Source organism: Doryrhamphus excisus, chromosome 21 (assembly GCF_030265055.1).
Source record: "Doryrhamphus excisus isolate RoL2022-K1 chromosome 21, RoL_Dexc_1.0, whole genome shotgun sequence".
NCBI lineage: Eukaryota > Metazoa > Chordata > Actinopteri > Syngnathiformes > Syngnathidae > Doryrhamphus > Doryrhamphus excisus.
Window position 1 is genome coordinate 3,776,646 of NC_080486.1, and position 26,761 is coordinate 3,803,406.

At 36.3% G+C, this 26,761-nt stretch overlaps 1 protein-coding gene across 19 annotated transcripts in view; it reads left to right on the plus strand.

The window, feature by feature from the left end:
* The first annotated feature begins 1,584 nt into the window (after positions 1 to 1,584).
* The window catches only part of LOC131109109 (cingulin-like protein 1), an 82,166-nt gene continuing 56,989 nt past the window's right edge, over positions 1,585 to 26,761 (plus strand). For 11 of the 19 annotated variants that reach the window (XR_009120659.1, XR_009120661.1, XR_009120658.1 and 8 more), the window contains exons 1-10: positions 2,033 to 2,838; positions 4,748 to 4,810; positions 4,876 to 5,022; positions 7,695 to 7,925; positions 7,988 to 8,218; positions 9,980 to 10,060; positions 10,225 to 10,301; positions 10,605 to 10,749; positions 13,915 to 14,152; positions 22,989 to 23,061. Coding sequence is in view for 12 of the 19 variants with exons in the window: in XM_058060727.1 (XP_057916710.1) it covers positions 2,707 to 2,838; positions 4,748 to 4,810; positions 4,876 to 5,022; positions 7,695 to 7,925; positions 7,988 to 8,218; positions 9,980 to 10,060; positions 10,225 to 10,301; positions 10,605 to 10,749; positions 13,915 to 14,152; positions 22,989 to 23,061 (1,418 nt within the window). In the remaining 7 variants the exon portion in view is untranslated. The other 8 variants (XM_058060730.1, XM_058060732.1, XM_058060735.1 and 5 more) reach the window with 8 other exon arrangements.

Below are 26,761 nucleotides of genomic sequence, written 5' to 3' on the forward strand. Positions count from 1 at the left end.
TACGGAGCTTATCACGCAACGTAGACATCCACGCGTGCACAAGATACGCGTATAAAGCAAAAAAAAAAAAAAAAGCTCTTACTCTAAAGTTTCTCCTTAAACTTTATGATTGACCTAGTTTGCGTGTCATTTTGACAAGGTGTCTGTTTTGACACGCCGTTCTCTGGTGTTTATCAACATCCATTCTGCCTATCACACGCTCACATTGGGAATTGGCGCACGCACACGCGCTCTCAAAGATAAATGAAGCCGGGATTTCAAGTTTTTTTGTCAGGGATTGTGTATGATATGTAGGCAAAACAGGCGCCAGCACTGTCAACGTGGCGGCCATTGTTTTTCATTTGTATTAATTCCACCTAGTGTTACCATTAAAAAAAATAATAAAACCCTGAATTAAAGAAAAAATTGACATATTATTGAAAACAATTATAAGACTCCAACCGATGAAAATACCGTATTTTCTGAAATATAAGTCGCACAATTCCAAAAATGCATAATTATATATAAAAAAAAGTCGCATTTTTTGCAGGTAATTTATTTTACAAACTACTTGACCAAGGCAAGTTCTAACATGAATAAAATAATAGACAACAATAGTTATTCAGCTACACAAAAAATAAACAGTGTTTATTTAACATAAACATAAACAGTTTTTTCATTTATAAGTCAAAAAAAGTGTGACTTATATATCTGGAAAATACAGTAATTTTTATTTTTAAATGCATTATTTTTTAATTTTTAATTTTTACATTTTTATTAATTTTTTTTATTTTTTTTTAATTTTTTTATTTTTTTAATTTATTGTCAGTACAGCAGCAGTACTGTTAAAGGTCCTATAGCAGGGGTCTCAAACTCAATTTACCTGGGGGCCCCTGGAGCTAGGGTCTGGGTGAGGCTAGGCTGCATCAGGTTTTCAAAAAAATTAAAAAATTCTTAAAAACTGAAAAAAAATTTCAATTTTTTACTGTTCTCAAATATCTTAATTTTATTTTAAATATCCTAAAATAAAAATAATAAATAAACAATTTAAGCAGTCATTTCTGGGTTCATGATACCATACGGCGTCCATATCAAACTAACATTAAACTTTCATATCAAAACGGGGGCCTCAAACTAGCGTCCGGTGGGCCGCATTTGGCCCGTGGGCCGCCAGTTTGAGACCCCTGTCCTATAGTGTCGTATATTTTTCAACAATTCCGACCGAATGTGTGATTTTAGTGGCATCTACTTGCAAAAGAAATTGAATGGCATTGTTTTTAACTTGTAAAAGATAATATTAGTAGCTATTTTTAATATAGTAGCTGTCATTTTGTCATTTTGTATAGTGTAAGGTACATAAAAGATAAAGTAATATGGTTTAAAAAAACTGTTTAAAATGCATAAATATGTTTAGAGAAATTTAAGAGTAGTAATAGTTCATGTCATACATATAAAATTCAGTTGTAAAAGAAAAAAAGACACGCTACTATTTTTTAATATGTTTGTTTCTAAAATAACCGAACCTCCATTGTTGGCGTTTGGGTGTAATACCACTAGTGTCCACTAGGGGTGCTAGCATCGATAGTGGTATAGAGTCGGTGACAAAACGACAGAGGAAGAATAAATCCGGAAGGTGAATATATGTCAAGTCATCGTGGATTGTCTTCCTTATTTTGTACCACAGGTTAGTACAAAGTAGAGATAATTTATACTAACGACTGTAAAGAGTTTAGAAAGTTGCTAGAGTAAACTGAGAGTAGCTGGCTGCAAAATGTTTGTTGCAAAATGTGTTGTAGAGCATTTGAACATAAGCGAAATGGCTAACGCTAGCAAGCCTTAATGTAGAGTTGCTAGCATGAAGCAAGCTAATTGAAACGTGTGAAATGTGTCTGGAAACAAATGGGTAATTGTTGATGTAATTATCTTATGATATATGTTGTTATTGTTGTTTTAGTGTTGCTATTTTTGAGAGAAGAAAAAATCCTGAAGGTGAATATACGTCAAGTCATCTCTGTACCACAGGAGGGGCAACAATAGGTAAATGTACCGTATTTTCTGGACTATAAGTATGGAGTATAAGTCGCACAATGCCAAAAATGCACAACTATGTAGAAATAAACATACATAAGTCGCACTGGAGTATAAGTTGTATTTTTTGCAGGTAATTTATTTTAACTACTTGACCAAAACCGCCATTACATCCTATTGGAAGGCAAGTTCTAACAATAAAATAACAAATATGCTAACACACTAGTTATTCAGCTACATAAAAATAAACAAACAGAAAATGTGTCCAGTGTTTATGTAATATAAACAGTTTTTTCATTTATAAGTCGCTCTAAAGTATAAGCCAACCTATGAAAAAAAGTGCGATTTATAGTCCGGAAAATACGGTAGTAATTTTTGATATAAATCAAACACAACAATTATCTTAGAATCAGCATCCTCCTCTTCTTTACGAACTTTACCCGAACTTTGTTGTGGCTACATGTCTCCAAGATTACAATAGGTGTGAGTGACAGGAAGAAAAGCTCTAACACATCCCTGCATTGGCATTTCGCTGTACTTTGAAGCCCTAAAAACGGCCACAAGGTGGCAGAAATGCATTTGATTGGTATCATTTCAACGTAAGAATCACACATAATGCATGCACACACGTTTGTAGCTCCTAATATGAAAATCATAAATAGTTGACAGTGTTATATTGGTAAATAAATACTTATTTCGATGCAAAATAAAGTATTTTTGCCTGAATTAAGCATTTTCAAACATTCATTCATTCATTTTCTACCGCTTGTCTTCACAAGGGTCGCAGGGGTTGCTGGAGCCTATCCCAGCTGTCTTCGGGCGAGAGACGAGGTACATCCTGGACTGGTGGCCAGCCAATCACAGGGCACATATAGACAAACAACCATTCACACTCACATTCATACCTATGGACAATTTGGAGTCGCTAATTAACCTAGCATGTTTTTGGAATGTGAGAGGAAACCGGAGTACCCGGAGAAAACCCACGCATGCACAGGGAGAACATGCAAACTCCTACACAGAGGGCGGAATTGAACTCGGGTCTCCTAGTCGTGAGGTCTAACCACTCGCCCACTGTGCAGCCCCATTTTCAAACATGGCTAAATTAAGTAAAATACAAATATAGGGCCTTCATTGATAATTTTTTGTTTTGAATAGGCTACTATTACGGACGTAGCCGATTGAATTTTTCTGATGTCACTTCCTGTCCCCTAGCACCGGAATACATTTACAGCAACACACAAGCCTTACTGTGTCTCCGATATTCGGTAACAGCAGTGTAAAGTTTACTATAGGGGTGTTATTCCATGTCTAGTGGGCTCTAATAATGTTAAAGACTGTATTTAGAAGGGTTTCTATGCTCAAAGTACAAAAATATTCCTACTTCCTGGGTATTCACTTATCACAGTCCGGTGTGGATTTTTCCACTTCACTGTTTCATTTCCAGCAAATCCAGTTTGGGCTCCACTGAATGTTTTTATTATTGCTCCCATATCCCAGCCCCTTTTGGTAATTGAGGTTTCGTGTGTCTCAACGAGCCTGCTTCGCTGACATCCAAAGGTGAAAGGTGAAAGAGCCAAGTTAACTCCATCAATCCCCTCGGACAGTTACAAACGAGCCCTCAACTCGTGTCAAAACAATCCCTGGATCATTCCGAGGCCCGGCGGGAGGTGGAAAGAGGAAGGGGTTCAATTCATCACAAGGAACTGTTTTGAAAGTTTTCCCTTCATAAGTGTTGACCAACGCACATGCGTCAGTTTTTTTTTTTCAGCAACGGAGATTCTTGTAAAAATAAAAAGCAATTAATAAAAAATAAATAAAATAAATAAAAAAAATAATAATTTAAAAAATTTAATTAAAAATGGTAGATATTGACTGACTCCGAAAAGAGAAAAAAACAAGCAATTAATAAAATAATAATAATAAAAAAATTTAATTAAATTAAAAAAGGTAGATATTGACTGACTCCGAAAAGAGGAAAAAAAACAAGCAATTAAAAAAATTAAAAAAAAAAAAATTAAATCAAAAAAGGTAGATATTGACTGACTCCGAAAAGAGAAAAAAACAAGCAATTAATAAAAAAAAAAAATTTAATTAAATTTAAAAAGGTAGATATTGACTGACTCCGAAAAGAGAAAAAAACAAGCAATTAATAAAAAATAAATACAATAAAAAAAATCAATTTAATTAAATTTAAGAAGGTAGATATTGACTGACTCCGAAAAGAGAAAAAAAACAAGCAATTAATAAAAAAATAAATTTAATTAAATTAAAAAAGGTAGATATTGACTGACTCCGAAAAGAGAAAAAAACAAGCAATTATTAAAAATAATAATAATAAAAAAATTTAATTAAATAAAAAAAGGTGACTGACTCTGAAAAGAGAAAAAAAAAACATCTTAAAAGCTTACATTAAATAAAGAAATCAATAGCGTTTCTCTGCAATGTGGAGTGTATGCATGTCCACACACACACACACACACACAACGTCCTGCAGCAGAAGTGGGTAATCAGGGGAGGTCACCAAGGAAACAGACATAACGAAAGCAGTTGTCAGACACAGTGTATTTCAAGAGGAGCATAAACACCCTTTCTCTGCATATATTGTCTTCTGACTGCACACCACCACGCTCAAGTCCAATAACATGAATATTTGATTCCGGATTGTTCCAACAGCTCTGCTGCCTTTATATCTTAGCGCTTGTAACTGGAAAATTGAGGATTTTTTTTTCTTTAACAGATACAAAAAAATGAGATAAGGATTTGTGCTCTTGTTAAGGAGAGGAAGAAAACACAGGATAAGGTACAAAGTCACTAAACAATAAATGACTGCAAACAAAAACGTGTTAAATGTGCATCTTTTCCCAGTTGATGACCCTGGAGAAGTGTTTGGAGAAGCTATGTGAGGAGAGGGATGATCTGCGAGCCAAGATGGAGGAAATGAGCAGGAAGTGCGTTCAACCGGAGGCCGACTCGGCCGTGAGTCGTGAGACACTGCGGGCTTGTCACCTGGAGGTACGCGTCTCACGTAGTCGTGTGTTAGTGCACGTGTCCTTGCCAAAATGGCTTCCTGTTTGCTAATTCTTCCACTCGGATTGGAAATTATTTATAAAATAATAATAAGAATTTTGATCATCACAATAATAATGATAAAGATGATGATTACAACTATTTATACTACTACTACTAATTATAATTAGTGAATAATATAGTATTATGCATGACAAAGCTAACATAATGAAAATAATTATTAAAACTACTTATACTCATCATGATTAGTAAACAATAATATTACAAACAAATAGAACATTCAAATAATGTAATAATAATAATAATAATAATGATTTTTTTAATTGCAAAAAAGTAGTAATAATGTGCATGATATTGCTAACATAATGATATATTAATTATTAAAACTACTTATACTAATAATGATTAGTAAATAATAATATTACAAATAAATAGAACAGTCAAATAATGTAATAATAATAATAATAATAATAATAAATAAATTTTTAATAGCAAAAAAGTAGTAATAATGTGCATGATAATGCTGACATAATGATAATATTAATTATTAAAACTACTTATACTAATAATGATTAGTAAATAATAATATTACAAATAAATAGAACAATCAAATAATAATAATATAACAAAAATAATAATAATGATAATAATACATTTATTTTTAATAGCAAAAAAGTAGTAATAATGTGCATGATGATGCTGACATAATAATAATAGTAATACCAACATAATGATAATATTAATTATTAAAAGTACTTATACTAATAATGATTAGTAAATAATAATATTACAAATAAATAGAACAAAGTCAAATAATGTGATAATAATAATCACAATAACAATATAATAAATAAAAATATAATAATAATAATAATAATAATAATAATAAAACAATAACAATAATTGTATCGTATGTGGAATACATCACGGTGTGTCAAACTGCCAATTTCATCATTCAACAGTCACATCCCCAAAAAGTTCCCTTAGTTTTTGTGAGCTTTAAAGTTAGTGGCACATTTCCGTCCTCCCTCCTCCGCCGCCACGATCCACCCGGCGTCGATTTGAAACGGGCCAAGCAAAGCCGCGCTTAAAGCGAGCCGCGGCGGACCTCTGCAGTCTAACTAGTTGGCTGTCATTAGCCGCAAAGCGTCGGGTTCTCATCCAGATTACAGCGGGATTAACGTGGATGAACTGGAGATGAGTGTTCGGGAGACGGTTTAACTTTCTCAACCTCTTCTCCAACCCCCCCTCGAGAGGTGAGCTGTGGCGGGATTCTTGGTGGAACGCCGCTGGATTAAGCTCGGTTTCACCTCCTGGGTTCCCTTGTGTCATTATGACGGGGGTTACTTTAGAGTAGCGGCTTCTGGAGTTGTTTATCATCCACAGTGGACCATTTGGAGCTTCAACAACATTTTTTGGTAGCCTCAAAAAGTTTCTGAGACTTGGGCACAGTAAGTAAGTAAAGGTATTGCTTTTTCTTTAGCTTTTTTGTGACTATTATCAATTTGATATGTCAACTGTTAACTCTGTTAAACATGTACGTTGAGTAACTATGTACACAAATGTGCCTGCAAGGCATGCTGGGAGCAGGAATTTGAGTGTTCCAGGTTTCCAGCATGCTTTGCGGCACTTTTTGGGGGGGGTAAAAAGATGCTTAAGTGATTAACTACTACAGTGGTAGTAGTTGCCCTTTGTATGTTTACTAAACTGTTAGATGCTGTACTGTGGTTTTTTGTTGTTGTTTGAGCCAGGGGTGTCCAAACTGTGGCCCGGAGGGCTATTTTTTTTTTTGGCCTGTGGCACATTCTAAAAATAGTAAAGAAAAAAAACAGCCAAAATTAGCATTAATTTGACTGGAATTACATCAAAATATTAAAAGTAGTAATTTTCCGAGATTAATATTGCAAATAATAATAATAATAATAATAATAATAATAATAACAATAATAACAATAATAACAATAATAACAATAATAACAATAATAACAATAATAACAATAATAACAATAACAATAATAATAATTATAACTTAATATAATATAATATAATAAATAAAGTTAAAATATTATGGTGATGAATGCATAATTACAACTAGAATATTATTGGAATAACGTCAAAATATTATATGAAAATATCCTAATAATAATAATAATAATATAATAATACTAATCCTAATAATTATAATAATAGTAATACTAATAATAACAATAATAATAATTTAATATAATATAATAATCATGAATATAATAATAATACAGTTAAAAAATAAATAAATAAAGTTAAAATATTATGGGAATAAATGCATAATTACAACTAGAATATTATTGGAATAAAGTCAAAATATTCTATGAAAAAAATCCTACTATTAAGAAAACTAAACTTACCAAAATTATTTAGTAAGAAAATTATTATTGTTTCAACAAAGTCACAATATCATGTGAATAAAGTCTAAATATTTTTGAAATAAATCTCAATATTATTGGAATAAAGCCATAATATTACAAGAAGAACATTCTGAAGAATATTTAAAAAAAACTAAAAAAAAAACCCAGAAAACACCTCGCTTTAAGCAAGCTAAACTACTTAAGCTGCGAGCTTAAAGGCCCATCTTCCCAGGCTTTGTAGGCCGTGAGCATAATATGAATGCCTTCTTTCAGTTGGCAGCATCAGAGAAGAAGCGACAAGAGCAGCAAATGGAGCTGGAGCTCCTCCGTCAGCAGCTGAAAGGAGCCCGGGAGGAATTAAAAGAGGCCCGTTTGCAAGCGGAGGAACCGAAAGAAACAGCTTCCATTTTTAAACGCAAGTACACGGCCGCAATGGAGAAGGTGTGCGAGGTGCAAGGGCGGGTTGAACATCTGCAGGAGGAGCTACGATACTCCCAGGAACTGGTAAGAATATCATATATGTTGTTTTTTTTTTTTTAATATGATGACATCCATGTCATCGACAGCTGAAGGAGTCCCGACTTGCGAACCAATCAATGGAAGAAGAGCTCTCGGAGCTGAAACGGCAGCACCAGGAAAAGGTCGGGCAGTGTGAGAGTACGCGGGAGGCGCTCGACCAGTTGACGGACGAGCTCCAGGTCAGCCATAACCGTGTCACCGAGAGCCAGCATAACGCGGAGCACTTCAGGAGTCTTGCGTGTGGCCTTCAGGGGCAAGTGGACGCCGTGGAGCGGCAGGTTGTATAGCACACAGACTTGCTGTGTTTGTGTTCCGTTGTGATTCCGTGCGTCACTGTACACGTGCGGTACTTTTTTTTTTTTTTTTTTAACGACATCAAGTAACAAATGAATCATCTTTATTACGGAGAAATTTAATTTGGATGAACTTAACTGCTGCCGCCAAGGTCAGACGGGAGGAATGTCATTTTAATCCAATCAAGTTTAATCTGTTGGTTATAAAAGAGTTAGGCCGTTGAAGAATGGCCGTATCTCCGGCCCTTTATTACGCCGCCTAATGACTTTGATTGTGAGGCGCCTATCAAGGGGTTAGGAGTTCGCCACGTTTGCCGCTCGTTCGCCGCGTCGCATGCCGCACGAGAAAAGTCAAAAGGAGGTACTCGGCGCAAAACAACTTCATAAAAAAAACGCCCACTGATTTAGAATGGGATCTCATCTACCCATATTGTCCCGACGTATTTAGAGTGGAAGTTAGCCATCATTTATTATATAATGGCACCCCCCCCCACACACACACAACAAATCTATATGCAAATGCATGCGTCACATACCAATCATGCGTGTCACATGACACATCAAGGTCATTATCATTTTATATTAGAACCAAACGATGTGTTTTAAATCCAATCCCATATGTGTGCATCCATCTTTTGGATGGACGGGGGCGGGGCCTTTTTTAAAATTATATAATATATATGATATTATATTTTTTTAACCTGTATATTATATTATTATGATATTATTTTGTATTATAATTTTTTAATTATATTTATTTATTTATATTATTTATTTAATATAATTGTTAATTAATTAAATTAATTAATTAATTAATTTCAAGCAGTAAACGCTCCCGTCTAATAGAGGATCTTTGACTAGCATTTTTGCACATTTACTTAGAAACAACAAAGCGCTGTTTGCATAATAGAAGACATCTCCTCTTATACAGGATCTTTGACGGTCCTTTTTGTAGCACATCCTTAAAAACAGTAAACGCTCCTGTCTAATAGAGGATCTTTGACTAGCATTTTTGCACATTTACTTCGAAACAACAAAGCGCTGTTTGAGTAATAGAAGATCTTTGACTAGCATTTAGCACACAAGAACTCTTCTCTTATACAGGATCTTTGACACTCATTTTTGTTTGTAGCAGATCCTTAAAAACAGTAAACGCTCCTGTCTAATAGAGGATCTTTGACTAGCATTTTTGCACATTTACTTAGAAACAGCAAAGCGCTGTTTGCATAATAGAGGATCTTTGACTAGCATTTCCACAATAAGTCCTTAGAAACAGCTCGGCGCTCCTGTCATAATAGAGGATCTTTGATGACTTTTTCTGTAGTAGATTTTTAAAAACAGCAGAGTGATCCCATCACGCAAGAACGTAAACCATCCGGGGTACACCCTGGTCTGGTCAGCAGCCAATCACAGGGCACGTCTAGACTATTCACATTCACATTAGAGTCACCAGTGAAGCTAACATGTATGTTTTTGTGGAAACCGGAGTACCTGGAGAAAATATTCTGTATTTGGCGCTTGGTAGAAAAAGTTAGGACACCCCTGATCTTGTTGTTTGGGTCATAGGGGGTGGGGTTTACACCAAAATGTAAATTTTCTGATAGAAAAACAAAAACAAAAAAAGCATAGTAATGCATCACCGTGTGCGGTGCAACCAAACACATTTTCCAAGGGCAACAAAACGACTTTTCCGTGTCGCGATAAGCAAGTGTTTGACAACTGGTCCGCTGGGTTTTCCTCATGTAGAACGTGGAGTTGGAGTGTGACCTGCGACTTTATCAGCAGACTCACTCTCACGCCGACGAGGACCACCTCCGCCTGCAGAAGGTAAGCAGCCCCACGTCGGTATCCTCCTATTAAAACCGCACACCGCTAAGTGTTTTTTTTTTTTTTTTAAAGAAAAATGAACACGTCTGTGCAGGTTGCTGCTGGGTTTGACAGTGACAAATATAGTGATGCCATTCACCTTTTCTGCTGTGTGTGTGTTTCAGCGCTGCAGTGAGCAGGGGAAGCGCCTCGTGGAGTGTGAAAAGGTTATTCTACAGATGAAATCAGAGCTGGAGAGACAGTAATAATGGCGTCTATATATGAGAACTCTTCTCTGATCCTTGGTTCTGTCCTTGTCCCCCTTCTGGTGCCCTTCCCATCCCCCCTTCTTCCTCACTCCAGCGCCCCTCCCTTCCGTTCTTTATAGTGTATTCACCAAACGGTACGCCGTAGCTGACTTTATGTAGCATGCAAAATTTAACATCCTCTCTTTAAATCTTTTAATTCGGCTAAGCTCTTCTATATGCTTTCATCTCTCATTTGACGGGCAGTGCATAGACGGGGGTGGGGTGCCCATGTTTTTTTTGTTTTTTTTTGCCCTTAGACACCAGGAGCAGGCGAGTCTGAAGCAGAGCCTTGTCGCATCCTGCCGCACGCATCTAAACAGGTGCAGGCAGCTTGAACAGGAAGTGGAGCGGCGGAAGGAGGAAGTCGCACGCTTGCAAATTGAGCTCGGTGACAGCCAGAAGGTGCCAGACTATCAGTCAAAAAATGTGTCAAAAAGAGGAAAAATAAACATACAGTACGATTCCTTATTTATAAATCAAATATTTTCACAGTTAGAGCATAGAAAACATGTTTATTAACACGATTAGAGCCCTCCAGACATGAAACAGCACCCCTATAGTCACCTTTACACTCCTAAGTATGCATATTTTTGGAGTAATAATTGATTCCAGACCTGGCTAGTATGATTCCTATTTATAAACTGAATATTTTCACAGTTAGAGCATAGAAAACATGTTTTTCAACACGATTAGAGCCCTCCAGGCATGAAACAGCACCCCTATAGTCACCTTTACACTCCTAAGTATGCATATTTTTGGAGTAATAATTGATTACAGACCTGGCTAGTACGATTCCTATTTATAAACTGAATATTTTCACAGTTAGAGTATAGAACACATGGTTTTTAACACGATTAGAGCCCTCCATACATGAAACAGCACCCCTATAGTCACCTTTACACTCCCATTATCCAACATTGGACATAATTTCTAAATGCCTCATTGTATATTTGTATTTTGGTTCAATTTGTAATTTGTATGCTTGAAAATGCTTCATTTAGGCCAAAAAAAATATGTTTTTGCACGTAAGTATGCAAATTTTTGGACTAATAATGAGCCATTAATTGATTCCAGGCCTAGCTCGTACGATTCCTATTTATAAACTGAATATTTTCACAGTTAGAGCATAGAAAACCTGTTTTTTTTAACACGATTAGAGCCCTCCAGACATGAAACAGCAACCCTATAGTCAACATTGGACATAATTTTATTTATAAACTGAATATTTTCACAGTTTACAACCTTCAAAATATGTTTTTCAGCCCATATTAGAAACTATTGCACCTGTTGTGAGATCATTACCCGCAATAAAAACCTTGCGAACAGGTCTGGTGCTTGTGTGTCTTCACCGAGCATTACAGTAACATTACTGACACCTAGTGACCAGTGTAAATATCATCACTGACTGAAAATCATCCATGTGTATTTAGCTAGCCAGTGGCTAACGTAGCGGCTCCAGCGTATAAAATACTAAATTATTATAGCACATCACTTACAGGCAGAAGCGTACCAGAGAGTATTCCGTAACAAAAAGCGTCCTGTATCCATCAAGCCTAACCAGATGGATAGAGTCATCATGTGATTGGTCCGTACTCGGCAGAAAAAAAACGTCCTCGCCGTTAATTAAAACGCCAAACGGCGCCAAGGCTGACGGGGAATTGACTCCAATTACGAGCTCAATGGGACACTTAATATTCAAATGAGTCAAAGTGGCGCCTCTAGCCTGGCAAAGCGCCAACATATTTCCGGCGGTGCCAGTTTTGCGGGTGTGTCCCCGTAAAAGCCGCGGCGGCGTATTAGTTAACGTTTATTGGCGCCACGCACGCATTCGTCCTCACAAACACCGTATGAGATCATAGTTCCACATAATGAGTTCCAGCCTTGTAAAGTACACACGTATTAGGGCCATGCATTATGTATACACTCACTGATCATTCCTTATCATTACTCACATGTACATAATTACACACGAGTGGCGTGCTTGGCGTGAACGCTACATCCCGCACGCCCACGCCACTCCACTCCAGGCGAGGAAAAATACATTTTCTTCAATAAAAACAAAACAAAAAAAAAAAGTAATTGAGTTTTGAAAGCATTCACACCGACGTCTGCGTACGAGTGGAATGAATCACGAGATGTTCGAATGAGCAATTAACACACTTGAGGATCCGTATCAAGAGTGATTCATGAGGAGATATCCTCAAGTGGCGTGGATTGGGTGTCATCCATAATGTGGACATTTACATCTTCAAGTCCTAGCATAAGCACTCTGAATGGAGTCAGCACAGAAGCTGGGAAATATTCATAAATATTTCATTTTTTGCACAAAATGTTGGCTGTTTGGCGCAAAAAAAAAACATCAATTCACAAAATGTAGCAGTTTTGTGACAGATTGCGTCATTTTAAGCACTTTTAAGTTAGCCGTGGTTGTTGCAAACATTGAAAAATTAACAAAATATGGAATTTTTGTGATAAAATGTAGCATTTTTAGCATTGTAAGTTAGCCATGGTTGTTGCAAATTTTGGAAAACTTACACTTTGCCTAAAAAATTCCATATTTTGTATCATTTTTAGCAATGTAGCTGGGACATGTTGCTTGCAAAAATTGCTAAATTAAGAAAATACTGAATTTTTGTGACTAAATATCAGTTTTACATTAGACATGGTTGTTGCAAAAATTGCAAAATTAACACAATATGAAATTTTGGAGGCAAAGTGCATCATTTTTAGCACTGTAAGTTAGCCGTGGTTGTTGCAAACATTGAAAAATTAACAAAATATGGACTTTTGGGGGCTAAGTGTATCATTTTTAGCACAGTAAGTTAGCCGTGGTTGTTGCAAACATTGAAAAATCAACATTTTGAAATTTTGTGACAAAATCTTGCATTTTTAGCACTGTAAGTTAGCCATGCTTGTTGCAAACATTGGAAAATTAACAAAATATGGAATTTTTGTGACAAAATGTAGCATTTTTAGCATTGTAAGTTAGCCGTGGTTGTTGCAAACACTGAAAAATTAACAAAATATGGAATTTTTGTGACAAAATGTAGCATTTTTAGCATTGTAAGTTAGCCGTGGTTGTTGCAAACATTGAAAAATTAACAAAATATGGAATTTTTGTGACAAAATGTAGCATTTTTAGCATTGTAAGTTAGCCGTGGTTGTTGCAAACATTGAAAAATTTACAAAATATGGAATTTTGGGGGCAAAGTGTATCATTTTTAGCACTGTAAGTTAGCCGTGGTTATTGCAAACATCGGAAAATTAACAAAATATGGAATTTTTGTGACAAAATTTAGCATTTTTAGCACTATAAGTTAGCCATGGTTGTTGCAAACATTGGAAAACTTACAAAATATGGAATTTTTTAGGCAAAGTGTATCATTTTTAGCAATGTAGCTGGGACATGTTGCTTTTTAAGAAAATTAATTAATTAATTAATTTAAGACAAAATTAATAAAATATAGAAATTTAATGATTTTTAATGATAGAGAAATTTCAGATGCTCCAACAGTAAAATGAATAACTGCAAAAATAAGTGCAAAAAATGTCCTTCCTGTGCTGCAGGCGCACATCACTCTCCTGCGGCAATCAGAGGAGGAGCTCCAGGAAGCCAGGCAGGAAACGGCGAGGCGGAGTGAGGAGGCGCACGCTCACAGGGAGGAAGCACGGCGACTGGAGGAGGAATTACAAGAACAGAAGGACGAGCTGAAGAGCGCTCAGAGAGAGCAGCAGAGTCTGAGCAGTCGTGTCAGGCGGCTGAGTCAAGAGCTTGAGGAGCTGCACTGCCGACATCAGAGCACAGGTAGCCTTCCCATGATGCATCACAACCTCCTCTCTATCATCTCTGATTGGCCTGATATTACCCTGATCTATGGAGGTGTCCAATACGTCTCATTTTGGTGCAGAACCGGATAAAGGTTCAGATCCTTTTTGATATTTTTGAACGAAATCACACTCTCCCATCTTTCCCCAGCAGAAATCTTCCGACGAATATTCACATTTTCTCGCAAAGTTAACAAAATTCAAAAATAATAAAATTATGAACTTTTGCGGCAAAATTTCTCAAATTTTTAGCTCTGTATGTTAGCCATTTCTGTAAAAAATTTAGCTAAATTAAACATATAGCATTTTCAACATTGTACATTTTCCATGTGTGTGGCAAAAATAGCAAAATTAACAAAAAGTAAAAATTTTCTGAATAAAATTTAGAATTTTTGTAGCAAAATAGAATTTTTTACATTGCACGTGTTGGTTGCATGAATAGCAAAACAAAGATTTTTCTGGCTAAGTATCATTTTTAATATAAAAAATATAAAAATATAGCAAAATTAACCAAAATGTATAATTTTTAGCAATGAACATTGACTGTGTTTGTTGCAAAAATTGCAAAATTAACAAAAACTTAAACTTTTTTTTAACAAAATGTAGTTTTGTTGTGGCAAAAATAGCATTTTTTATTATTTTACATCTTCCATGTTTGTGGCAAAAATATCACAATTAACTAAAGGTTTATTATTTTGGAACAAAATGTAGAATTTTGTAGCAAAAATAGCATTTTAGTAATTTGTTGCAAAATTAAATGCAGATTTTTCTGGCTAAGCGTAAAAAATATAGCATAATTAACCCAATGTAGCATTTTTTAGCACCATACATCAGCCATGTTTGATGCAAAAATGGCAAAATTTAATAAAATGTCAAATTTTTGCGGCAAAAATTGGCAATTTCAACAATGTACATCAGACATGTTTGTTGCAAAAATAGCTAAATTAGCAAAATGCTGATTTTTATAGCTAAGTAGCATTTTTAATAGTGTATCCAAGTAATGCTTAATAAAAATATCCAAAAATTAACAAAAATGTAGCATTTTTAACACTGCATTTTTGTTGCAAAAATAGCAACAGATTTTTCTGGCAAAGCGTTGCATTTTTAGTGCTGTACGGGGGCCATGTTGGGTTCAAAATGAACATGAAAATGTAGATTTTTTAGCGGTGTATATTGTAAAAAATCAAATTTTTGTGGAAAAATGTCACATTTTCTGTTACCAGTTTGTTGCAAATAGCAACATTAAAAAAAGTAGAATTCTTGTGGTAAAATGCTGAATTTTTACTACTCTGTCAGCTGTGTGTATATATAAAATGTATATAATTTATATATAATTATATATATTTTATATAATATATATTTTTAAATAAAAATATAAAAAATAACAAAAAGTAGATTTTTTTGTGGCACAAAATACAGTTGGTCAGCAATGTTTGTTGCAAAATCAACAAAATATTGACTTGTCATTGCATGCTATATGTAGCATTTTTACCGCTCTTTGTCGGCCATGTTGGTCAATTTAGGTGGAACAGCCCTGGTGTTCCTGCATTGTGTTTTGTGATAAAATTCATTCATTTTTGCAGTGGCCTTTTATTGCAGCCAGCATAAGGCACACCTGTGCTGAAATGATGGGTCAGACCCGCCCACCCCCACCCCCTCCGGTTCCTTCGCTTAGCTGAAATTAACCAACAGCGCTACCACCGTGTGATTTGGTGGCTAGCTGTCTGCACGCAAGGCCACACACACAGGAGCGAGAGGTTTTATTTAATGGCTTCTTTAGCGCATTGTAATGATGTGTGTGTGTGTGTGTGTGTGTGTGTGTGTGTGCGTGCATAGCGCTGGCCTTTGTAGTATAGTGAACCATTGCCGGGATGGTGATGTCTGGGTTTTCTCCGGGCACAGAAATGTCTCATTAAGAATTAACGTACACATCCACGGTCACGGCAGGCAAACACCTCTCACACACACACACACACACACACACACACTCCTCCTAAGTCCCACTGCTTTAATTAGCACATGCACGCGAGCTCTCCGAGGTACAAACACACACACATCGGTGCAATCACCTATTGTCCGTCGAGAGATGAATCTGAGGTCTCTGTCTGCGGCAGCCAAGCGCTGCTCATTAACAAGATGGAGACCGCTCGTAACGAGACAGAAAGACAACGCCGCGTGGCTCGGCCTTTGTCTGGGATCAAAAACCCCCGTAACCCTCACCCCCCTCCACCCCCGACTCCAAGCCACGTATTATTTGTCTTTTATCCTCCGTAAACACAATCTTAGCAATACAGGGGCTGGATTGGAATGACTTTAGAAGGATAAAGATGTCACAAAAGCTCAGGTATTGTTTACCCGCTTTCAAAAGACCAAAGGTGAAGAGTCAGGTGGACAAGTCTCGACATGGAAAAAAAAACAAAACCTTGCGGAGCTTCGTTGACGGTTATGAAAACCAAACAGGAAAAGCACACCATCGTTTTTCGGCATCTGGGAACCCGGCCTGGGAACCCTGGTTCTTTAATTCTTCCAACCATCTGAGTCATTGAATCCAAGTAATTCCAATGCCAGCTCTGGAGAAAGCGCTCAATCACAAAGCTAAAGTCCAGCAAAGTCCGAGTGGTTCCTCTTCCTCCGTATGCCTTCTGCTTCAAGTGTGTTGCAAAAATGTGCAAAATTAAGTATTTTTGTTGAAAAAAAAACAAACCTAAATTAACAAAAAATACAATGTGTGTATAGAAATGAAGCACTTTGCCCGTTTTGTCAAGTTTGCTGCAAAAACAGCAAAATTTAGCAATTTTGTGGCAAAATCTAACATTTTTTAGCACTACCTTTGACATATTTGTCAAGTTTGTTGCCAATACTAGCAACATTAACACAATATAGAATGTTTGTGGACGACTGAAGCATTTTTAGCACTGCATGCCGGCCATGTTGGTTGCAAAAACCATATAGCAATTTAGCATATATAGCAATATGTATAGCAGTAGCAAAATATATAGCAATTTTGTGGCAAAATGTAACATTTTTTAGCAATATGTCTAACATGTTTGTCACATTTGTTGCAAAAACTAGCTAAATATAGCCATTTTGTGGCAAAATCTAACATTTTACAGCACTAAGTTTGACATGTTTGTTGCAAAAACTGGCAACATTAACACAATATAGAATTTTTGTGGGCTACTAAAATTCTTAGCACTGAATGTTTGTAAAGGTATTTGCAAAAATCAAGAAAATATAGCAGTTCTGTGGCAAAATCTAACATTTTACAGCACTAACTTTGACATGTTTGCTGCAAAAACCGGCAACATTAACACAATATAGAACTTTTGTGAAATATTGAATCATTTTTAGCACTGTGTGTCACTCATCGTTGTCGAGTTTGTTGCAAAAAAACCAAAATTTAGCATTTTTGTGGTAAAATCTAACATTTTACAGCACTAAGTTTGACATGTTTGTTGCAAAAACTGGCAACATTAACACAATATAGAATTTTTGTGAAATATTGAAGCATTTTTAGTACTGTGTGTCACTCATTTTTGTCGAGTTTGTTGCACAAAACAGCAAAATCTAACATTTTACAGCACTGAGTTTGACATGTTTGTCAAGTTTGTTGCAAATATTAGCAACATTAATACAATATAGAATTTTTGTGGACTATTGAAGCATTTTTAGCACTGTGTGTCATTCATGTTTGTCGAGTTTGTTGCAAACAACAGCAAAATTTTGCAGTTTTGTGGCAAAATCTAACATTTTACAGCACTGAGTTTAACATGTTTGTTGCAAAAACTGGCAACATTAACACAGTATAGAATTTTTGTGAAATATTGAAGCATTTTTAGTACTGTGTGTCACTCATTTTTGCTGAGTTTGTTGCACAAAACAGCAAAATCTAACATTTTACAGCACTGAGTTTGACATGTTTGTTGCAAAAACTGGCAACATTAACACAATATATAATTTTTGTGAAATATTGCAGCATTTTAGCAATGTATGTCACTCATTTTTGTCGAGTTTGTTGCACAAAACAGCAAAATCTAACATTTTACAGCTCTGAGTTTGACATGTTTGTTGCAAAAACTGGCAACATGAATACAATATAGAATTTTTGTGGACTATTGAAGCATTTTTAGCACTGTGTGTCACTCATGTTTGTCGAGTTTGTTACAAAAAAACAGCAAAATTTAGCAGTTTTGTGGCAAAATCTAACATTTTACAGCACTAAGTTTGACATGTTTGTTGTAAAAACTGGCAACATTAACACAATATAGAATTTTGTGAAATATTGAAGCATGTTTAGCACTATGTGGTAGTCACGTTTGTCAGGTTTGCTGCACAAAACAGCAAAATCTAACATTTTACAGCACTGATTTTGACATGTTTGTCAAGTTTGTTGCAAATACTAGTAATATTAATACAATATAGATTTTTTTTGAAATATTGAAGCATTTTTAGCACTGTGTGTTACTCATGTTTGTCGAGTTTGTTGCAAAAAACAGCAAAATTTTGCAGTTTTGTGGCAAAATCTAACATTTTACAGCACAAAGTTTGACACGTTCGTTGCAAAAACTCGCAAAATGTACACAATATAGAATTTTTGTGTGTGACTGAAGCATTTTTAACACTGTTTGTTGCAAAAACCATTTAAATGTTGCAGTTTTGTGGCTAAACGTGTCCTTCTTTCAGGGTTCAGTCAGCCGTGCATGAAAAAGCATCAGCGCAGCGTCTCAAGTTGCGTTTATACCGCGCCGCTCAGATTCATTGAGGGTGCAAACATTGTAAAATAGTCTATTGCTTCTTGTCTAAAGTAAGTTTAGCAAGGCGACGGACTGTAACGTGAAATAAACGTCATGCATTCTGACATCAAATACAATAACGCCATAAACAAAAATCCAATATCCAGATTGTTGCCATTCGGCTTAAAAGACGCTGAAATCACAACGGTGACAGTATGCATGTGTATGAGTGCGTGTGCATGCAATTTTTTTTTTTTTTTTTAAATCCCGACACCCGTGTTCACATGTGGGCGGGCCTCTCTCCTCCAATTCACCTCTATTACTCGCTATAATCCCATTTCACACTCTATCGATCCCTAAAACCCTTGTTCACCGGAAGCGGGCGGCAAACACTGGAATTTCTCCCATCATTTCACCGCCATTGTTCTTTATTACACAAAAAGGCCACCGCCCCCCCCTTCCAACCCCCCTCGTACCCGCTGCTGAAATATGAATTATAAATGTATAGCTAATAAAATGGAGAAAGAGGGTGATGGGGGAGTCTAGGGGAGAGCGAGAGACATCGAAAGAGAGAGAGAGAGACGGGAAAAAGAGCAAGATGGAGAGAAGTGGTTGGTAGAAACATCAGAGAAAATGACTCCTTTACAAGAGTCTATTGATCAGTTTCTATCAAAGGGGGATGTCAGACATGAGATTACCTGGCAGTTTGAGCATTAGGTGCCGTGTGTTATAGCCCCGGGCCCTTGTACCGCTGCCAGAGGATTGTAAATAAAGCGGAGAGGAGAGAGCAAGAGGGGAGTGTGTTGGGGCGGATGCCTGTGTGAGTTTTACATCCTATATATATATATGTGTGTGTGTGTGTGTGTGTGAGTCGGGCAGCGATTGGCTTATACCCAAAAGCGCTGTTGCAAGCCGGTGAAACTTCAGAAACACAGCGAAAGAGTCTTGGGAGGCTTTGGCCCCGCCTCACGGGACTACCTTAGCCCGCTACCAATCCCGCAACAAAGCCGTAGGAAGCCTTTTGAATCTTCCATGAAGACCCGGCCCGGTCCGACCACTCAAAGTTAAATTTTTTGGAATAAAATGTCGTATTTTTGCACAAGTTAGTTGCAAAAATAGCAAAATTAACTAAAACTACCGCTAAATCTAACATTTTACAGCACAGAGTTTGACATTTTTGTTCCAAAAACTGGCAACATTAACACAATATAGAATTTTTGTGAAATATTGAAGCATTTTTAACACTGTGTGTCACTCGTGTTTGTCAGGTTTGTTGCAAAAAACAGCAAAATTTAGCAATTTTGTGGCAAAACCTAACATTTTACAGCACCCAGTTTGACTTGTTTGTTCCAAAAACTGGCAACATTAACACAATATAGAATTTTTGTGAAATATTGAAGCATTTTTAACACTGTGTCACTCATGTTTGTCGGGTTTGTTGCAAAAAACAGCAAAATATAGCAGTTTTATGGCAAAATCTAACATTTTACAGCACTGACTTTGACATGTTTGTTGCAAAAACTAGCAAAAATGTACACAATATAGAATTTTCAAGTGAAAAGCAAAGTAGTGAGGAAGCTGCTTTTGTTTGTGGCAAAAATATCAAAATTAACAAAAAGTTAAATTTTTCAGGATAAAATGTAGAATTTTTGTGGCAAAATAGCATTTTTTTGCATTGCACATGTTGGTTGCAAAAATAGCAAAACAAAGATTTTTCAGGTTAAGTATCATTTTAGTGTGTATGCCAGCAATGTTTGTTAAAAATATAGCAAAATTAACCAAAATGTATAATTTTTAGCAATGTACATTGGCCGTGTTTGTTGCAAAAATTACAAAATTAACAAAAACTTGAACTTTTTTTTAACAAAATGTAGTTTTTTTTGGCAAAAATAGCATTTTTATCATTTTACGCTTTTGCAAGCGGGTGAAACTTCAGAAACAGAGCAAAAGAGTCCTGGGAGGCTTTGGCCCCGCCTCACGGGACTACCTTAGCCCGCTACCAATCCCGCAACAAAGCCGTAGGAAGCCTTTTGAATCTTCCATGAAGGCCCGGCCCGGTCCGACCACTCACTCCGGGTCAGCCGGGCTTCCATCCCTGTCACGGTAAAGGTTCGCTCGGAGAGTTTGCAGCGTTAGCTTCTGGACTAATGTCATACTTTAAAAACGCCGAGGCGGTATAAAAGGGTCAGGAAAGTTAGAGTGAAAGGCGAGCCAAGATGTTAGATTGTGGTTTTATGTCATAATACCCAGACACTAAAAGCGGCTCGTAAAAGATCCTGAATCTGTTATGGACTACTGTTTAAGATACTTCAAAGTGTTGCCCAGTCCACAATTCAAACGCTTACACAAACACAATCAATTGGAAAAATTAATGGAAAAATTCCATAGAGAATAATAGCCATGTTCGATATAGGCTTTTTTTCCCAAAAAAACGATATTATCCAAAGCTCAATTTCCGATATCATTATATGTAACATGACATATCTCCTATGGTGGAATGAATATTGGTTTTCATGTACCAAATCCAATACCACAATCAACCGATATGGGGGCCGATAATTATCGGACATAATCATAGTTTTGTCACAATAACAATTTTTGTTCATGTATACAAATGAAACACTTTTATCACTGTATGTCGGCCATGTTTGTCAAGTTTGTTGCAAAAAAACAGCTAAATATAGCAGTTTTGTGTCAAAACCTAACATTTTACAGCACTAGGTTTGACATGTTTGTCAAGTTTGTTGCAAAAACTGGCAACATTAACACAATATAGAATTTCTGTGAAATATTGAACCGTTTTTAGCTCTGTGTCACTCGTGTTTGTTGCAAAAAACTGAAAAAATTTGCAGTTTTGTGGCAAAATCTAGCATTTTACAGCACTGAGTTTGACATGTTTGTTGCAAAAATTGGCAACATTAACACAATATAGAATTTTTGTGAAATATTGAAACATTTTTAGCACTGTGTGCCACTCATGTTTGTCAGGTTTGTTGCAAAAAACAGCAAAATTTAGCAGTGGTGTGGCAAAATCCAACATTTTACAGCACTGAGTTTGACATGTTTGTTCTAAGAACTGGCAACATTAACACAATATAGAATTTCTGTGAAATATTGAACCGTTTTTAGCTCTGTGTGTCACTCGTGTTTGTTGCAAAAAACTGAAAAAATTTGCAGTTCTGTGGCAAAATCTAACATTTTACAGCACTGAGTTTGACATGTTTGTTGCAAAAATTGGCAACATTAACACAGTATAGATTTTTTTTAAATATTGAAGCATTTTTTGAAGCACTGTGTGTCACTCGTGTTTGTCGGGTTTGTTGCAAAAAACAGCAAAATTTTGCAGTGTTGTGCCAAAATCAAACATTTTACAGCACTGAGTTTGACATGTTTGTTGCAAAAACTGGCAACATTAACACAATATAGAATTTTTGTGAACTATTGAAGCATTTTTAACACTGGTGTCACTCATGTTTGTTGCAAAAAACAGCAAAATTTTGTAGTTTTGTCCCAAAATCTAACATTTTACAGCACTGACTTTGACATGTTTGTTGCAAAAACCGGCAACATTAACACAATATAGAATTTTTGTGAACTACTGAAGCATTTTTAACACTGGTGTCACTCATGTTTGTTGCAAAAAACAGCAACATTTTGTAGTTTTGTCCCAAAATCTAACATTTTACAGCACTGACTTTGACATGTTTGTTGCAAAAACCGGCAACATTAACACAATATAGAATTTTCAAGTGAAAAAGCAAAGCAGCGAGGAAGCTGAGCGGTAGTTCATCATGCAGCCGCTCGCTCGGTGTACCGCACCGCTAAGTGTGGGACAATGGGGTTTTATTGCATGTAGACTAGAGGATGAAGCCCCGAAAAGGAACATGATTGAAAGGGGCTGCATGGACAGACGGCTGCTCAGGGTAAAGAGTGCCATCTATTGACAAATGCGAGTAGTGCTTCTTTTGTCTCAGTAATGCTGCAAGCTTTGTCATCCGGTGACCAGAACCTGAATATTTAAATATTTCTATTAAATATTCTTTATTGCAATGACACCCCTGTTTTGGTTCCATTCTTTTGCAGTGGAACACCTGGCAACCCGTTCCGAGGAGGCAAAATGCCTGAATGAGGGAAATCAAGCGCAGAACAAACTAAGGTAAGAAAGCGGGAACACGCCGTCCTCGCTTTACCCGGTAACGGGACCAAAGTTCAAAAGCGAGACCCCTACCTGACCCCCCCCCCCCGACCAAGAGCTGCAGATGCGATGACATCAGCAAAAGCAGTTTGAGTGTTGCGGTTGCGGCTTTTGGCGGGCTCACACCCACTTCACTGCAGCGCAAGTCGGGGCTCGTGGAACACATTCCCCCCCCCCTTAACCCGCCAATTTAAAAGTCGGCATGGAACCTTTTTAGGTTCCTTTGTAAATTATTACACTTTATTGCCTTCCAAGTCATTTTAGGCGGTAAAACACTCGCTGCGTCTGCATATTACGTCCATTTGCACGACGCGCTGTTTACATTTAACTCAGTGTTATCTAATGACTGAAAGTTTTTTTTTTTTTTTGTTTTTTTTTTTTAAATAACACCATGCTAATGGCTTCCATCTGTTGCTGTGGGAAATCCCCTCCTTTCTCCACGGGATGCCTCCATCTCCTTCTTTTTCCTTCTCGCTCCGACTCTCTTCTTCCTGTCCCGTGTTTTCTCCATGGACCAATCCATCAGCTATATACCGCTTTCCTTGTTGTTTTGGCTCCGCCGCCGCCGCCGCCGCTTTAAACCACAACATTTACGTCGATAATCGCTCACTTTAGGCACACTTGGATGAAATATTGTGAAAGTATTTGTAAACAATGCTAGCCGACATTCCGGCTGTTAAGAGTAGGGATGCAACCGACTGTTATTTTCGTAGTCGATTCGTTTGAGATGTGCTGTTTTGATTCATCGGGTAAAAGGGTTGGGACTGAGATCACGGGTGTTCAAAGTAACCCCCCATCCCCGGGCGCCATTTTTTTGGAGCCCTCAGCGCATTTTAAAAATATAATTTAACAAAAAAAACTAACAGCAAAAATGGAACAAATCATTATTATTATTTTACATGAACAAAGTCAAAATATTAAGAGAAAAAAATCTATAATTTTACAAGAATAATGCATGAAAAAACAATCATAATTTTCATGCTTAAGAAAAAAATGTTTAAGTTGTAACAATAACGATTTTTTGCTAAAAAAATTTGTTTCAAGAATAAATATTAAGAGAAAAAAGTCAATATTTAATGAGAATAATGAGGAAAAATCTGTCAGATATCAGTAGAACTAAGTTTCAATTTAAGTTAAAAAAAAAATTAAATATTAAATTAATATTAAGCTATTTTTTAAAAGTTGTAATATTGTAAGAATCAAAGGTGTTGTAAAAAATTTCGGAAACTTAGCTCGTGAAAAAAGCTATCATAGTTGTGAGAGTAAACTCAAAATATTATGGCTAAAAAGTTATAATCCCCCCCCAAAAAAAATAAAAGAAGAAAAAAAAGAAAAAAATGAAATAAGATGGCTACAAAAATACAAAAAATAATGAGGAAAAATAATGTATTTTTGGTAGAAGATGTGATATTGTGCAAAACAAAAAATAATGTGAAGCCATGATAGAGGACTAAAGTTTGTAAAAAGTTCATCATCACCATGTGAATATGTTTGCTATTTTATGAAGAAAAGCCATTTTAGTAGCATAGACTGGAAATATTAAAGAAAAAAATCAGCATTTCATGAAAAACAAACAAGATAAAGATAAAATAGATCAAAATAAAGTTGTAACTTTGGGAAAAAATTACATGAAAGCATTCAAATATGATGGGAATAAAAGCAAAATATTTTGTGAATGAACAATATCTTGTTTTGCTTAAAACACAAAGAGAATAGGCCTCAAAAGGAAATTAAAAAAAATATTCACACTGATTAGGATGATGTCAATCCGAAAAAACAAAATAAAAAAGCCAAAATAGTTGACAATTAATTGGATAATTGATTAATCATCAATTAATTATTGCAGCTGTAGTTAACAGTGAGTATTCTTCATACATTATAGCTTTTCAGACATCCTTATTGACTGTGTACAAGCATCAATACTATTTCTGCTCTTTTTATGAGTTTCATTTTCACTTCCATTGTGATGGCTTTCCTTTTCTATTGTGCACTACCACCAGAGAAGCTTCTTTTTAGCTTGGGACAGAATACAATAATGCCAAATATTCACTAAAAAGTACTGGGAAAAAGTTACACATTTGAAATGACAGGAAGTAGACGTCTTACACTTGCGATAAAAGTCAAATTCATAGTTAAGTCACTTCAGATCGCTACCTCTAAAGCTGTTTACAAATATTTATAAGTCCTTATAGTCTTGTTGTTTAAGAGCTTGGAGTCAGTGTGTGTGTGTGTGTGTGTGTGTTGAGGCCCGCTGATCTGCCACAGCTAGGCCGTGAAGGGAGGTTTGTGGAAATGGTAATCATTTGTCGTATTGATCCCGCTGTAGCCGGGGCAGCACACAAGACGCCAACACACACACACACACACACACACACACACACACCAACTGACTTGCATACAGACACTGGGCTCGCAGTAGCGTGGCAGGAATGGACCCCTGCGTATTGATCCCCTTTCACATTCCCTTAGCTTGGCTGCCACACACACACACACACACACACACAGTTCCTCGAGTTCACTTACTCACTGAAAAACTTGATGATGCAATTACAGTATACAGCATATTCTTTATATTCCGTAAAAGTCAACGCCTAATTCATTTTTAAAGTCATATATTCCGGTCAATAGAGTAATTGAACAATGTTTATGATACAACTGCACTGCATCACACAAAGCTACATTTAAGCTACCTACCTTATTTAGTAATACAGTATTAAAGTCTTTAAAAGTATTTAAACTGCAACGACTCTACTGTATAAACATACAATGGTGTCTTTCTTGCTGAATTTATATACTGAGCATTCCGATCCTACTCAGTACTTCATAAAGTGGTCCATGAATGCATCATTATCAAATTAAATGAAGAAACTTCAGAAGAAAAACTTAAATACGTTGCAATTTATTCACCGACTGAGGATGGAACCAGCAACCATCAGGTTGGGAGAACGTGCAAGAAGAAGCAGAACGTGTAAATTGACTTTCCACCAATACGGGGAACAATTGAAAGAAACAAAATTCGAAAAATTGACGGTTAATTGACGAGGACACAAGGACTGAGGATCGAACCAGCAACCATCAGGTTGGGAGACAGCCAAACCATGCACACAAAAAGCAGAACGTGTAAATTGAGTTTCCACCAATACGAGGAACAATTAAACAAACCAATATTGGAAAAATCAACGGTTAATCGATGATGACAAGAGGACTGAGGATCGAACTAGCAACCATCAGGTTGACAGACAGCCAAACCGTGCACACAACACAATAAGCAGAACGTGTAAATTCACTTTCCACCAATACGGGGAACAATTGAAAGAACAAAAATTTAAAAAATTGACGGTTAATCCACCATGACATGGGGACTGAGGATCGAACCAGCAACCAGAAATGTAGCAGAAATTGAAAATGTACAATAATTTTCCACCTAAAGGGGGTGCCATTTAATTTGTAAATATTTGTAAATATAAATATATCAGACCATTACACAAGGACTGAGGATCGAACCAGCAACCAGCTGGTTGGGAGATGTGTCACCATGCGTTTTTTTACAGCAGAAAATGTTAGCATGCTAACAATGCTAATACACTAGCATTATTAACATTATTATTACGCTGACATGTATTAAAACACTTCTTAGAATTCACATATAACATATATATAT